The sequence below is a fragment of the Alternaria ventricosa genome (assembly GCF_023758065.1).
Source record: "Alternaria ventricosa strain BMP 2768 chromosome Unknown scaffold_1, whole genome shotgun sequence".
In the NCBI taxonomy this organism is placed as follows: Eukaryota; Fungi; Ascomycota; class Dothideomycetes; order Pleosporales; family Pleosporaceae; genus Alternaria; species Alternaria ventricosa.
The window spans coordinates 2,640,714-2,656,740 of NW_026055681.1; the positions used below are offsets into that span (position 1 = coordinate 2,640,714).

The 16,027-nt window shown below is 52.3% G+C and overlaps 4 protein-coding genes across 4 annotated transcripts; 3 read left to right on the plus strand and 1 right to left on the minus strand.

The window, feature by feature from the left end:
- Window positions 1-380: 380 nt before the first annotated feature.
- Window positions 381-2,793, minus strand: J4E93_000907 (uncharacterized protein; the record flags this gene model as incomplete). The annotated part of the gene is made up of 6 exons (XM_049338863.1): window positions 381-548; window positions 601-1,952; window positions 1,999-2,279; window positions 2,332-2,450; window positions 2,507-2,633; window positions 2,768-2,793. 6 exons carry the CDS (start codon window positions 2,791-2,793, stop codon window positions 381-383), a joined length of 2,073 nt encoding a protein of 690 aa, XP_049204748.1.
- Window positions 2,794-3,240: 447 nt separating this feature from the next.
- On the plus strand, window positions 3,241-9,333 carry J4E93_000908 (uncharacterized protein; the record flags this gene model as incomplete). The annotated part of the gene is made up of 1 exon (XM_049338864.1): window positions 3,241-9,333. One exon carries the CDS (start codon window positions 3,241-3,243, stop codon window positions 9,331-9,333), a length of 6,093 nt encoding a protein of 2,030 aa, XP_049204749.1.
- A 611-nt stretch (window positions 9,334-9,944) lies between these two features.
- Window positions 9,945-10,564, plus strand: J4E93_000909 (uncharacterized protein; the record flags this gene model as incomplete). Its single annotated transcript, XM_049338865.1, has 3 exons — window positions 9,945-10,308; window positions 10,363-10,431; window positions 10,485-10,564. 3 exons carry the CDS (start codon window positions 9,945-9,947, stop codon window positions 10,562-10,564), a joined length of 513 nt encoding a protein of 170 aa, XP_049204750.1.
- An 845-nt stretch (window positions 10,565-11,409) lies between these two features.
- Window positions 11,410-15,929, plus strand: J4E93_000910 (uncharacterized protein; the record flags this gene model as incomplete). Its single annotated transcript, XM_049338866.1, has 3 exons — window positions 11,410-11,866; window positions 11,915-11,974; window positions 13,552-15,929. 3 exons carry the CDS (start codon window positions 11,410-11,412, stop codon window positions 15,927-15,929), a joined length of 2,895 nt encoding a protein of 964 aa, XP_049204751.1.
- Between the last annotated feature and the right edge of the window lie 98 nt (window positions 15,930-16,027).

The following is a 16,027-nucleotide window of genomic DNA, read 5'->3' on the forward strand; positions in this document are numbered from 1 at the left end:
ATACAAAATGAATACATTGGTTGCAAGAACGTGGACAACGGCATGTCGAGTGTGGATGGTCATGAGATTCTCAGTGAAGCAGGATAAATGAATGCCAATCGACTCTTCCCCAAACGAACTACTTAGGCACTGAAGTGGCACACGCAGAGCAAGTGCACAGCTGTCAAGACATATCATGAAGAGGGCAATGGACTCAATTAACGGTCTAACATTCACCATCTCCAACACCAACGCTTCCATGCATTAACACATACACACACGCGCACACTAACACAAAGCTATCCTCCAGCCAACCACTTCGCCTTCTCGTCCTTCCAGGTACGTCCCTGGAGGTCAAGACTGTTGTTGGTATAGCCATAGATTTTGAGAGGCGAAGGCTTCTAGCCATCGCTACCGCTGCTCCTGAATGCCGCACACAGCGCGGCATACTGGTGTGTGAGATCGAGGACGTGCTGGGGTAGCGAGGTACCCTGGATGATGCTGCGGATTTTGACGGCGCCTTCTTCTTCGATAAGTTTGCGGATTGTGTAGAGGAGGGAAGGTGAGAACTGGGGGTGTGTTAGTTTCGCCATATTGTTGAAGGGGTGAAGGTAGACTTACCTCAGAGTACCATCGGTACTGCCAAGTGACCAGTCTGATCAACGCGGCTGTAACGTCTCTGACTTGTTTCCTCTCCTCGCCCAGCTTCAGGACGCCTCGCATGGCTTTTGGCGAGAACTTGATCTGCAGACAGTTCTCATACGCCTCCACTGCCTCCTCTGTGTGGTGCAGTCTCTCGGCGAGTTCACCTAGGATCTCCCACTCCTCACTGCTCTTCTTGTACAGAAGTTGTTGCTGCCTGTACTGCGCCATCTCAGTTCGCCATATCGTGTATACGCGCAGATCCTCGTACAGGACCATGAAGAGGTTGTCGAGCCAGCGTTCGCAGAGGCGCTTGTTCTGGAAGTGTGTGTAGTTTGGTTGCGAGGGGTTGCCGTTGTTCGCGGCGTCGTGTGCGTGAGGGTCTTCGCTGCCGGCTTTCACAACTTCAGAGGCGACAGTGTGCATGGGCTTCTCGAGATCGTTGACTGCTTCGGCGGCCGCAGACGATGATTCGCCGTTCGTGTTGGATATCTCAGCGGAGGAACGTTCCTCGACTTCGCCATGATCACCATTTGTTTGCTGGGCGTGTGTGTTTGGAGAAGGAGAACGGAGCGCTGTTGTGCTGGCGCTGCGAGAATGCGGTTGCTGTGCGGTCTTTTCATGGCGGTATTCCTCCTCCATGACGAAGACTTGGCTTCGTATCTTGAGTAATTGATCCCAGCCTATCTTCTTTGTAATCTCGGTCAGCAGAATGTAGGCTTTGAGGAAGGTACCCTTGAAACCAGCAGCGTGCAGCTTCCTCAGAGTTGGGTGCACAAGCTCCATATCGTCGATGTTGGAATCTTCAATCTCGTCGCACATGGCTTCTGGCATGACAGGCAGAAAGACTCGCTGTGGCTCGGGCATCCGTGGTGCGTCCTTGTCCTGGTAGGTGAACATGGGACATGAGTTGAGAGTCAACAATGCCATGTCCCACTGCTCGAGGCTGACGTATATCTCTGCTAAGCGCGCCCATGTGCCAAACTCACTAGGTGCAGACACAACGCTCCTCTTAGCAATCTCAAGCGCCAGGTCGCCGCGGCCCTTCTTGTTGCAGAACTCGGCTTGGCAGTCGAGCAGAGAGTAATCCATGGGCAATTCTTGGATGGCCTCGTGTAGCAGTTGGACTGCCTGCACCTCCTCATCTGCCTCGATGTATACTCGCGCCAGTAGGGAAGAGATCTCCGGATCGCGAGTTCGCAATTTCTCGAACAGATTGATGCCTGAAGTATATCTACCGGTGGTATGAATGTAGTCGAGAAGACCCGTAGTCAAGTGGTTCGAGACGAGATTTGGGACTTGAATCTCGGGATCAGATCCTAATTGCCAGCCTGAATTGCGTTAGCGGAGATATCATCATGCAAGCGAATGTCATACCGTTGAAGAACAGGCGCTCTGCTGCATCCAGAAACTTGTGCTCGCTCTCGGTACTTGTGATGGGATTGAATCTCCGCACACCAACGATCTTCTTGATCGTGTCGCCGGAGCCATCGTCGGCATAAGAATATGCGCGCAGTACGCTACACAGGTAGGTCTCTAGCCAGAGTTCGTCGGTGGCTACTCGTTTGTCGCCGCGCTCATCGATGCAGTAGCTCTCCACAGTGCCAGGGATGTAGACCTGCACGCGCATGTCCAGGCGTGAGAAGGCATTGTAGCAGCTGCTCGGTCAGCAATTGCCAGCGCCGCAAGGAGACATTCCCCTACCAATACAGCCCAGAGACAACCTTATTTTGCTTGTCGTGCGCAGAGTATGTGAGGGTGTTGATGTAGGCTGCCAAGCTGGCAGACGAGGAAGCGTCTACGCCGGATACGTGGTGGTAGACGCCAATCTAATCACATGTCAAATTGGGTTCGCGGCCACTGTGCGGTCGAAGGTACTACGGACCTGCTTTGTCGCATTCTTGATGGGCTGCTTTATCAGGTGGACCAGATCTGGCGGGCCCAGCTCTCGTAGGGTCTGCAGAGATTCCGAGCGCGCTTCGATTGCGGAGTGTAGCTCGTCCTCGTAGATTCTAGAGCCATGTTAGAAGAAATTACAGCAGAAATGCGCCATGACGATGTGTTGTGACTCGAAGACAGCAGGAAGGATGCAGGTGGGCGCATATGTAAAACACGTATAGATTGAAAGCTAGTAGGTTGCGCGTACTCGGGAACAGCTGGCGATGTGACCATGACTTCAATTGGCGCCGCAAATGCGGGGGGACGATGGCGGTGAAGAGGATGCTATGGCGGGGGCGGGTTGCTGGCGGAGGGGCTTGGTATGCACTTCACAGCCCGGGCGATGTTTGTCAGGGTTTCGGTGTCCTTGCTGAGTATGGAGGGCAGGCACGGTAGCTCATCGCGGAGGACCGCAGCTGCCAAGACGGGGCATCCCTGCGCTTCATTATTCACTGTCGCGTCGCGTCACACCGAGGCCTCACGACGTGTCATAGGCCACAGCCCAGTCGCATCCCACCTTCTTTGTCCACACCATCGTCGCGCCTTCCATGGTTGCCTGCTGCTCAGGGTCTGTACCACCAATGCTGTGAAACGTCTCTCATTCGCCTGTCGGCCTTTCCCAACTGCCTACAACCACGCACATCTCGCATCATGGTAAGTACAACCCGGGCATTCTCAACCATGCCCGCTCACATATCGCAGTCGAAAGCCTCTACATGGCATCCCTACAATGTCGAGCTCCCCGAGGAGACCGCCGAAGAAGAAGTCGACGATACCCAGGAGATTCAGATCGAAGAGGCGCTGAAACTCTACCAAACCGCCCTCAAATACCACTCCGAAGGCCCTCCCTCGTTCGACAAGACCGCCGCAGCTTACAAAGCTCTCTTCGAATCAGAGATTTTCAAATACGCCGAATCCCTCTCGGAATACCAGCGGCATGAGGTCTTTGGCGAAGACCTGGTGTTCGACACCATATTGGAGGACGACTACGATGCAGGCCCCGTCCAGTCCACAGGCGCTGCCGACAGCGCCCCCAACACACTCCAACAAATACTGCACCTGTCATACAAGAACCATGGCCAGTTTCTGCTCGAGGCGATGCAGCATTGGATCGCTACCAGTGGCGTGTCACCGCAGATGGAGGCATGGAACAACACACGCGGCGCCCTGAACTACTTTGCCGAGGCTTTGGACAAGGAAGACACCGATCTGGATCTCTGGCTGCGTGCGGCATCTGTCGCGGCTATGCTGGGCAGCAAGCGCCTTACTCGCTACTGTCTGGAGGCAGTCTTGGATGGAAACGACGAGCAATGGGAGAGTCTGTTACGGCTTCCTGGGCTGGAGGAGGGTTTTGCCGGACAACAATTGCGCGAGCTCGTAGGACGCCTGGAGGACAATGTCTCACTGAGCCAGGCGCCACTATCCTCGATCAAGCGCAAGAAGCTTTCCGAGACGCTGAAGAGACGCCTGAATCCATTTCCGTTTGCGCCCCTCCCAGCCGATGTCGCCCTCGCCGAAAACCTACACAACATCAAGGTAGCACCAGAGAGCGTGACCCTGACTCCGACCAAGTGGGACTGGGCAGGACTGGGTGATATCATCGTACGGCAGTTCCTCTCGGAGCAACAGGGCATGACGCCTAACGTGCCTTCTGGTTCCAACATAGTCTTCAGCATACCACCCGAGAGCGAGACTCCTGAGCGCATCGAGTCTGAACCACCCGCACCAGTACAGGAAGCCTTGATGCCCGCACCTGCGCCCGCTCGGACCCCGTCGCCACAGATCGAAGAACCCAACACTGCAGCGACCGAAGCGGAGAACGTACCAGAGAAGGATGGCGAAGATACCATAATGGAAGAGCAGGAGGCCGAGAGCGAGGTCAAGAATGAGGAGGCTGTACCTGTTGGCCATTCCAATGTCGCACCAGTCCCATCGCGCAAACGATCGACAGACTCTGCTGGTCTACCCGAAACCGCAGAGGGTGGAAGGTCACGCAGTAAACGCATTCGGGGTCGAGAGTCGATTCTTGAACCGACAATTGGCAATGCAGCTCAAGAGGCTAGTAAACAGCTTGATGTACAACTCGAACCATACACATACGCAGATTCATGCCTCTATGAAATCCTCAAGGACATGTATGCGAAGCTCGGTGTCGAAGGAATGAAGGACCCCGATGAGCTGCGTAAGCTGGTCATGGCGCTCCCTCACGCCACTGCTACAGATCCCATTGACAAGGCCGCTTGTGATTTCTTCACGGGACTACGAAGCGGGCACGTCAAGACTGCACAAATCCTTCTCAGTTCCGAGTCTTTCGATCTCCTCGGTGCGACTAGGGAACACGGACTCAATGCATTTCTGGGTTTTTCCAAATCAAGTTCGAGTCAGGCCTCCAATAAACCTTTGCTGGAAAACCAAGGCTTGAACGCATTCGCAAGGTCTGTCAACAACGGTTGGCTTTCGATTGAAGAAGTCGCATTCGGCTGGATCGAATCTCTGTTTACTCCAGGTTACTGCTCCACAACAGGAACTCAGCCGAGTGATCAGTCAAGCTACCTGCAGTTTAGATGGGCGGAGGATCTCAAGCGCAATGTTGTACAAGTCATTGTTCGTATTGACGAGTTCATATACGAGCGCATGGTTGAACGCGTTGACAGCCTCAATCGGCGGATACTGGACGCTACACATCGGTCTCAAGCGTATGAGCTCTCTGCCTTCGACAAGACGCAGATAGAGATAGTGGAGGCACTGTTTGAGCTGCATCTCGATGTCTACTCTCTTATCAAGCATCCGCAAAGTGTAGTAGACGCCAGCACCCAAATCCTCCAGAGTGACCGTCTAGAGAGATGGGCTTTGCTCGCGCGGGAGGCTTTACAACTTCGATCGGACTGCAGACCAGGTCAGGGCATTGACGATCTAGGTTTGCGCCATATCTGGGCGACAGTCTTTCAAATGAGTGTCAACGACGAGGTGTTGCCGGAACATGTATTATTTGCCATGGCACAGTTGAAAGATATGTTTGAGCCTTTCGGCGATCACACGATTCAGATACAGAACAACGCCGTCATGCCGGAACTTTCAGTCGCCGCTATTGATCAAGAGCTCGTGCGCATTAGTATGAAGGACTTCTTTCTCAAGGTCTTTGACCAAGAGGAACAGGACCCAGTGACGGTTATCGAAAGCCTGGAGCCGATACTGGAGCTTGCGAACACAAAGGAGCCTAGTAGCTCCCCGAAGCCGGACGGCTTAGAACATGACGGTGTTGATACACACAGCTCACCTACTGTAAGCACTGGCTCAGAACAGCAGCTCGATCGCGCCTCGCCCGTTCTGGAAATGCGGAAATTCCTCGACTCTGCAAATGTCAACGTCCGACTCTCCCTCTGGAATAGGTTGCGTGTGGCATATGAAGCCATCGATTATCCTTCAAAGGTCTTGTCATGCTTCCTTAGAAGTATTGAGGCCCTTGTGGCAGACCTCAGATCTACAAACTTCCAGGAACTTCCATTACTAGACCGTCAACACAAGCTCCTAACCCGATACCGGGTTATCGATGACATGGTCGTCAAGATAATCCGCATCATCCGAGATGACGAAGCGCCATTTGCCTGCCTCTCATATGAGCATGTCCAATCGTCCATGTCCGCCATCGCAGAACTGCTACATATTATATCAGCAGCAGACATGCTCCGAGATCTGATTCGTGTCAATCACATCGCCGTGCCTCGAGTAGAATCTCAGCCAAATGCAGCGTTCGCCAATATGATGTCAAGACTCGACGACATACATCTACGACTCTGGATTCTGCAGTACCATCTGTTCAAAGACGGCATGTCCCAAGATCCAGAGGCTTTCCCTACTCCTTCTGACGATTTGTTCGATTTCATCCGCCATGTGCATCATGCGACTGGTGTACGTGGCTTCTGCCACCTTTCCAACCGTCAATTCTTAAGGCTTGCAAAGGACGAGCTACTTCGCATGGATGACATCGTGGATGGTCCCAGCCACGCCACCGAGCTCTGCCAGGTACTCCACGATATGTACGGATTGAAGCTTTTCGTCGAGCCTCTGGACTGTCAGAGCTTTCAAACTACCCCAGACGTCCTTGACAAGAAAACTGCCTTCAGCATCTTACCTTTCGCAATGTCGCAAGCTGCTAAGGTCGATCTTAAGGACCTACCGAAGACCGAGCTCAAGGGTACCATCGAGAAGGTGCATGCTGCTCTCGGTCGGCCCAAACAGAACGAGGACATCACCTTTAACCGCAAAGTCATTTCCACTTACTTCAAATCGCCGGTCAATCCAGTGGCACTGTTTGGGTGTCTGAAAGGCGTTGGTTCGCTCGCCACGAAACACATTCCTGCTGACGAAGCTGTGGCTGCATCGAAGGGCTGGTACTATATGATGGGAAACATCGCGCTGAGCAAATTCCGATCGCAGAAACGTATGACCCAGGGACCGACAGAAGACCTCAACTACGCCCAAGCATTCTTTGTGCAGGACCTGGAGCACTCCATTGAACGGTGGGAGACCTGGTATCGGCTTGCCCAAGCCAACGACACGCAGCTTGAAGAGGCTGTATCTTGGAACGCAGACAAGATGAACAGCAATAGTGCCGAGGTGGTTAATTTCCAGCGTGCTGCAATCAATTGCTACATTATGGCTGTAGCCTGCGCTACCCGCGATGCTAACATCACGCCGATCGATCAAACCAAGATTGCACAGATGTACACCGAGTTTGGAAACCGCATGTACGCCTCATCCAGGGAACCATTTGGTATGGAAGCATTCCAGATCCGGGAAAGTGAAAAACGATTCTGCAACCTACAAACGAACGCATCCCTATACAAAGAGGTCGTATTTGCCCCACTGCATGCCTACACTGCTTGGAAATTCGCAAGCACTCTCTACAAGAGAGCCATCAAGGGCAATCCGAATAAGTGGTGGAACCACTTCATGCTTGGAAAGTGTGGTTGGAAGATGTGGGCAGCAAATGATGGTGCGACGCAATATGCCAAGTCAATAGGTGCACCACTACCCCTTCCGCGCGGTCCTTCCTGGGAGTCAGTTGTGGACGCATTCATCAGCGCCATCGAAACACTGCCAGGAAAGAAGGGGCGCAGCGGCGAGCCAGTCCTTGAGCCGCATTACAAGCTCGTTTCCGTCACACACAAACTATTCCTGCGAGGAGCCATCGACCACGAGAAAGGGGCGGAGATCCTCGCGAACACTTCCTACACGCAGAACGTCAAAGCTCCGGAGAATAACGGTGACTGGCAGCGATACGTACTCGCGGTATTGAAAGCATTGCGAGGGGCCGACAAGTCAAGTTGGCACCATCGCATCATATCTCGTGTGGCCCATACTCTCTATGACAACGGCAGAGATCCAGTATCGGCCAACGAGGCTAAACATGAGCTTACGCAGCAAATGTTTACCAAGACCATGGCTGTTCAGGTCTGGAAACCTGAGAATGAGCGACCTGGCCGACATTTTGTCTACACTACACGGTACACCAAGTTCTTCATTGAACTTCTGGATCTCACTGGCGACAAGACTAACTTTGAGGCTCTTGCTAAGCGTGTACGACGCAAGCAGACCGACTTCTTTGAGCACCAGAAGCTGTGGCAAGACCTGTGCTTGCGTTACATCAAGATGCTGCGAAAGATGGGCAACGTGCTTGAGGGGCAGGAAGACTCTGCCTTCAAGTCCGTCAACCACGACGAGTTTAATACGCTCGCTCTTCGCTTGGAAGCGTGGTGTCAGAACCCAGAGACCCAGCATCCCGTTCTGGATGTTCTCCGTGATGCCATTGAACTCAAGCGTCTGAACAACGGCATGATGAAGCCTCTTCTCATCGATGACCTGATTGGCGACGCATACGCAATGCTGTACACTTCAATTGGGCCTTCGCTACCGCCGTTGCAATCGGAGCAACAACCACAGCAGCCCTTGCAGCCTGCACAGCCTCGACCATCGCCTTTCGGGGTACCCGCAACAGCTGCAGGTGCTGTACCTATTTCCTCGTTGATGCAGGTTCAGGTTGATGGACCTGCTGACGGAAGTTCCGGTACGCCATTTAACATGTATCACCCCAACCAGCTTCAGCCGCAGCACCCGCCGTCAATGCCCCAAATGCCCTCGCAGCCTGAACAGCCCGCAAAACCAAGAGCCAAGGCAGTGGGTCGTAGGGAGATCGCTCGCCGAGCCGAAGCTTGTGTACAAAAGATCGCAGGTACAGCTACGCAGCCAACATCAATGCCTATCCGATCGCCTCCACCCAGCGAAGCAGCGCTTCCCTCCATCGTCGGACAAGCCGCCTCACCCGAAGCCGTCGCGCAACCAGCACCTGGACCAGGCACATCCACCGAACATCTGCACCCTTCCTTCGACAAGAGCGGCACGGCGACCGCATCTGCCAGCATAAACAACGACGAGCCCGAACGCAGCGCACCCGCTTCCATCCACGACGACGCAGACGACGAGAGTGAGCTTAGCGAGCTAGACGAAGAAGAGGTGGAAGAGATCCATCAGGAAGTTCAGAACGATAATCTGCGTAGATCGGTATCTATTGCAGGAAAGCCTCTCTTTCCTAATCTGGCGGCTAACCGAGTTAGTCCCGAAGGAAAAAGGAATGAGACGGCTGATGGAGATAATGCGGCGGATGATGATGGCGATGTTATTCACGTTATGTCGAGGAAGGAGGATGGCGATGTTATACGTGTTAGTGCTAAGAAGGATGAGGATGCGATGGATGTTGATGGCGAGAAGAAGTAGGGGTTCATGCATTTGGTTCCACGGCGCATGAGAGGATGTTTTTGCTGGATTGTGTACTACTATAGAATAAGTGTGTATCATGGCGTTGCTATGAAGGATCGTCGACGAACGAGTCGGAGTATGTTTGTTTTCTAGATACCCATCATATAGGGCTGTATATATATCACACTTATTACATATTCTGCACTTTCGCTGGATCCCCGCAAGGACCACATGGATGATGAAAGGGTCCGAAGGGAAAAAGTTAGGGACATGGGGCGAAGACCATACACCCAAGGTATCACCACCAGAGTTCAAGTTCGTGAAAAAAGGACGTCCAGTATACCAAATACGGGGATTAATTCAGGCTAGAATAAAGGCAGGGTGTGTAGGAGCTACTTCTCCGACTCCGCATCATTTCTGTACCTGTCGGCATCTCCACTTGAGTTTCCCTTCGGGCCTGGCGTCACGCTTGTATACTTCTTTGCCTTTTGCGATCGCGCACATCGGTTTTGGCAGCAAACATGAGCAAGCTACCGTTGTATTTATGGGAGCCCTTTTCTCTGTTCTGGAAACGTTACTTCCCACCAAGGCACACATACTCACGCGCCAAGTCCAAAGAAAAACACAAGATGTCTCTATCCGGCGCTCCTGATAACAAAGCAGGTGATTCTTTCGAGAACCCACTGATTGACCACGCGGCTCAACGCGACCTGATCTCCGAGAGATACTATGCTCTGGATAGGGTCCACAATGCCATCATACAGACTACTCAAGCGTGCGTGGCCTCGTTCATTGCGAAAGGGTTTGCCATCCTCAACAGCAAGGGACTCCGCGTGTTCTTGCAAGACGGTCGCATCGTCACTCAGACGCTGCACGTGTATTCCAGGGATCCAGCTGAGAACACTCTGTCGCGCCTGAACGATCCGACGTGGGAGTTTATCAGTGTGAGGACCGGGTTGGCGGAGGCGGCCTCTAATGACAAGATCTACTATGGTAAGGCTGTGAAATTGATGAGCGTCTTGCAGACTTGCTAATCACATAGCAAAGACGTTGACATCAAGTACTTTAAGAAACGGCTTCCCGATCTCCCAGATTTGACTGCAGAGGGCATCTTTGGTAAGTTACTTTTCTTACTACATTGCATGCACATACTGATAGTTCGCGACTAGGTCCAAATTTCTTTGCGAATGATGGGATGTTTGGTACTGGTACTACTTCTGCTTCTGAGCCTGCCGTTGCTACTTCCTAGACTGGAGTTGTTGATCGGCGTGGGGTATGATGGACTGCAGTCTTGATGTATCTCCCATCACGGCTGGAGCATTGGAGTGAGAAGGTCTTTCTTTTAGATATCAATGACATATGGCTGCACACAACACATGAAGACCAAGGTTTTGGTCCAGAATGAGTGACCGAGTCTATGCGCATCCGCTGGGTACAATTGGTGAATGACCTAAAATCTAGGGAAGGCACATACGCTGAAGTTGATGTATACGATACATGGTGACATCACGCTCCTGCTTTTCGCCGCGTCCTTCGCCTTCCACTCGGGTATCGCACCTTCCTCGATCAGCCGTAGCCTCTTGCAGTTTGCGATAGCGATTGCCTAATTCGAAAGCACCTCGTGTTGATTTGTCCGTCACTCAGCAGACTCAAGGCTTGCGTCCACAACACACGACTACGAGTAGCAAGCTCGAGGCCCCTTTCAGGCATATAACCCCGCCTTTCCCGCGCTGTCTTTATCAAATATCAAGGCTGCAGTGGCCCCTGACCACCCCGTCGACAATGCGCTCCTTCACTACGGCAAATGCGCTCTCACTTTCGCGGTGAGGGGCGGCGATGGGAGGTCACCTGGACTTTGAGTAAAGGTCGAGGTGACGGCTGAGTAGAACCTCCTTGGTTCTATAAGTAGTCAATTTCGAGCGGATTTACGGTTCCTTCTTTCTATACACCACTGCTACAAGAAGAGATATCAGTCTTGTACACTTCGATCAATTCCTAGTAAGTTCTCTTGGAGACACTGGCTATCACTTGCTTTGCTAAATACATTGCAGAACCTATATATCTTACTCTCCAACTTTTTAAATCGAAAACAACATGTCCGCCGCCGCTGGATCCTCTCCTCCCCCACCCCCTAGCGGCAAACCAACCGACAAGAACACTGGCCACGGTACCTCTTCGTATTCCAACCTCAAGATCCCTCTATCGGGAGACGGAAGCACTCCCCAGAAGGCTGCATGGGCGAGCATCATGTTCCAGCCCCCTGGTATTACGAAGAACTATATCATCGACGGCGTCGGACTCTTCCCACGCTACCGCCGGACCCGTATCAATGAAGCCTGTGAATACGCACGCTTGTCATATACAATACTCGACGGAGAGACCTACGAGGTCATTCCCGAGTCTCAGGTCCCCCCGGGTCCCATTGGCAACCCCTCTATGCCCCTTGCTGCGGGTATCGTAGCTCAGATGCAGGACATTGCCGCTCATGAGAACGCACTTGCGACGGGTTCGGGGGCAGCAACTGATGCTTACAACGCGCTTCAAGTTCACCGTGAGTCTGATGTATCCTCCTCGCACGATTATGGCTGACACTGTGCAGACGGTGACGCGTTTGTAGACGATAACGACAACACGGGCAACTCATCGGAAGACGCTGCCGGTAAGTCGGTTTAGTGTTATACCAGACGAGTTTGTACTAATCGCTTGTCAAAATCCTCTTCAGATACATCTGGAGACCGCTCGGCTGGTGCCTCTTCTACAGACTAAGGCCTGACTGTCGGATCTGTGCTTTCACTTCGGAGCGAGATTGCGCGCGCTGGGTAAATCCGACTGGAAAGAGTGGGCAAGTAGATGCAATGGAGTTTTTTCCGTTAGTGTCACGGCGTTAGTAGATACCCCTTTGATAGAAGAGAATACTATATGAAATATAAAGTCGAACTCCGTCTTCACACTGCATTTGTAAGAAACTACCGCTCGCGGAAAGACTACCTGCTACCTCTGGGTTTTCCCTTATCAAATCTGACCAACATGTAACGCGCTACCAAGACAAGATAGACGTTGTGTTATATGTCGTTACTCCATCGTGTAAACCTACCAGCACTTCCACATGTTATATACACATAATTTACTACCTTACAGCCCGCCTTGCTTTATCGTTAGCGTTCTCGCTCTTAGCAGATCTTGGCCAGTTACTACTCGCACACATATGCATCTATGTCGTTAAATTACGCATGTGTTTTAATAGTTGTACAGACTTGTAGAAACTTATGTAGTAGCTAGAAATATCTTGTAAGCGTGCATCGGCGCCTCTAACATTTACCTTCTTATTATAATAAAAAGACAGCGACATTTAAATGAGAAGCGGCACGCATCTCTATCATAGCACTCGCGTAGCACATTCTCTTGAGTACACGTGCACATAAGGGCAAAACATATTGCCTACTCTGCATCTCTGTAGCTGTGCTTGTGACTCACACACAAAGTCAAAAAAGAGTGTGCGTAGCCCAACTTCACATAGCCATGGTGAGAGAAAGGGCAAAAAAAGATTGTCGCAATTAATTGGCGGTACTGGGAACTGTAGACATGTTAGGAATGTCTCAGGACCACCAATGAGGGAATGAACGTACTCGAACCCAGGCTGGCGCGGATCTGGATCGGGACACTAGGTGTCCGCCAGCCACAACGCGACGTCATACCACTAGACCATACCACGATAGGGTTGTTAGTACGGTGATACGGGTGGTGGCTTGGAAAGCTGCTTACCCGAAGTGATTCGTTTTGATGGAGAAACGAGGGAAATTTGTGGTCATAATGTCGGCAAAACGCACGCGTACAGCTGCCATTAGTCCTGCAGTCAAGTCTCCCACAAGCATGTGAATCAGAGTTCTGACAGCAAAATTTGGATGCGATGGCGGGGTCGAAAGGTCTGTGCCCTCCGCTAATGGTGGGGCTGGATTTCCTGGTCGCACCCGAGTTGCTCTTTCTTCACCCAATCACCTGGGCAGTCACAACAGCAACACACCTAAGTGCTCGAAATGTCCATAGGTATGTGATTTGAAGTACTCCACAGGCCCAGCTACGCGTTAAAAGAACGCGATCCTCCAGCTTCAGCGTGAGTTCATCGATATCTAGGATGGCTGGAGCTCTACATGACGAAGGCCGCTTGGAGCTAGTGCTGCATTTGGCGATTTTGCCTGCATCTTTGACGAGGGTGGACACCACTAACGCTCGCATCAGAGCACTCATCACCTCGGCAGTCGCGAAGCAAGCCACGCAAATCCTATCGCGTCGAGGATGAATACTCATTTCTCGATGAAGACGAGGATGGCACTGCGCCCTCCGGCAAACAGACACCATCCCTCCAAAACGGCGATGATGACGACGGTGATGACTTCATGCCGGATGCCCAGGAGGAGGAGACGGAATATGAAGAAGAAGACGAAGTGGTAGAGGAGGAAGATGACTCTGCGGAAGAGCAGGCCAATTCCGACGAAAGTCCTGCACCAACTCCAAAACGCAATGCACGCGATGCACGAAATGCGCGAGTACCTCAAGCCGTGCCTACTACCCCAGACGTTATTCCGAAACGACGGTACAATGATCCCCGCTACAAGGACATGGCAGACAACATACCGTCACCAGTCATATTCAAGAAAGGAGGTGGCATCAAAGTACGGGTTGTCGATACGGACACCCAATTACGAACGCGAGGTATCCCTGATTTCGACAAGATTGGTGGTCATGAGCCGCGGCTGAAGAACCTGTTTGGTCCAGATGTGCACCATCTGAGACCAGTACTCGAATCGAGGGACTATTGGTTTCCACAAGAAACTTTCCCTATCCGGAGTTACAAGAAGAATAAACCTGATGATGCTGAGGTGGGTAGCTTGAGAAGGAGCTTCTTCGAAGCCGAAGGCGCGAGGGAGAAAGAGAATGAAGTCTTGAGGACGTGGTATGCCAATATCGGAAGCCATGCTTTTGCAAAAGCGCAGACAACGCATGAATTGACTGCGGATGAGGCAAAACAATACATGATAACCCCAGGATCGGACACCATGAACGTACTGGCTGGTCCAGTGAACACCCCCCAAGTGAATACGCTGGCAAAAGGCTCATACATGAGCATCGCAAAACCCTTCCCGGGCGATCAAGAGCGACGTGGTTGGCTGTTCAACCTTGGCTCTTGGGTGCAAGACGCCCAATGGGCGACGAACGAGGAATCCAGCACCCAATATCTTGCTGTCGCCATCGAGCAGAGACCTACCAGCGGCGACCAGCCCAAGCCACTGGAGCAACCAAAAGCACCTGCATTCAATCCTACTGAGCCATTCCCTGCGTCGATTCAGATATGGTCGTTTGAAGCTGACGATGAAGGCGACTTGGATGCATCGAAAGAGCCGCAACTAAAGCTAGTCATCTGCACAGACTGGGGTGCGCCAAAACATCTTAGATGGTGCCCGGTAGCTGCTACAGACACGACTGAAGAGATGGACGACGCAAGTAGCAGGCATATAGGTATGCTTGCAGGTATCTGGTCCGATGGACGAGTGCGCGTCTTGGATATCTCCGCACCTCCCAAAGTCGACACTCACACTCCTACGTATCTTCGTGTTTCACGTGCTGCATTCGAAGTTTCGTTTCCTCAAACAGTACCTTCGTGCTTACACTGGCTGTCGGGACATACACTCGCGGTGGCGACTGCAGCAGGCACTGTAGGCATCTGGTCCCTCAACCGACCAGGCACACTCAGAACACCCGACGCCATACATCACAACCCCAGACCCTGGTTCTATCAGCAACTAGCAGACACATACATTCTCACAGTATCCTCCGGATGGCCGTCTAACCCGCAATTCCTGTCTATCAGCACCGCAGACGGTTTCGCGCGTCTCTTCGACCTGCGGAGCCCAAACGCTGATACCACCGCCTCAATACGCGGTCGCACGCTTTGTCTAACGCAGGCATGGCACGAGCATACGCAATCTTTCGTCATGCCTGATGAACACTACATTCTTAGACATACACCCATCCGTCGCTACTACCACAACCTATACAGCATGCGATTAGAAAACAGCATCACACGTGTCGCGACAAGCCCGGTCCACCCTGGCGTTCTCATCGGCGGAGTTGACGGAGACATCCAAGCCAGCAACCCCATTATGCGCATCACAAACTACAAGATCATGCCATGGCAGCAAAAATGGTTTGTCCACGAGTGGCGAAGACCGATGGATCGACTGCCAGCCAAGCCTACGACCGGTGGAGATGTCACCATGACCGAAGATGAGCCAGCCGAGCAATCCAACGATGATAATGAACACGATCTGCAAGCCGGAGAACCAGTTGATGGAACCAAGAAGGTGCCGCGAGAAGTACTCTCGAAACCTCTAGTGCGCATCACCGAAGGCTATAAGGCTGGTCAAACAGGCATTGCGCACAGCACATCTGCGAATGCGACGAAGAGGGGAAACCCAGAGGTGGGAAGATCGATTAGTATCTTCGAAGAGCTGACTGCCGTTACGGCGCTGGCTTGGAACCCGAATCTGAGGTTTGGGACGTGGGCTGTTGCGGGTATGGCGTCGGGGTTGTTGCGGGTGGAGGATGTTGGTATCTAGGAGGAGGAATCGAAGACGCTCCTAGTGTTAGTAGCTCATGGCATGGCAAAGACTTGCTGTGGGCTGCAGGCCGACTTGGCGAATTCGAGACAAGTGCG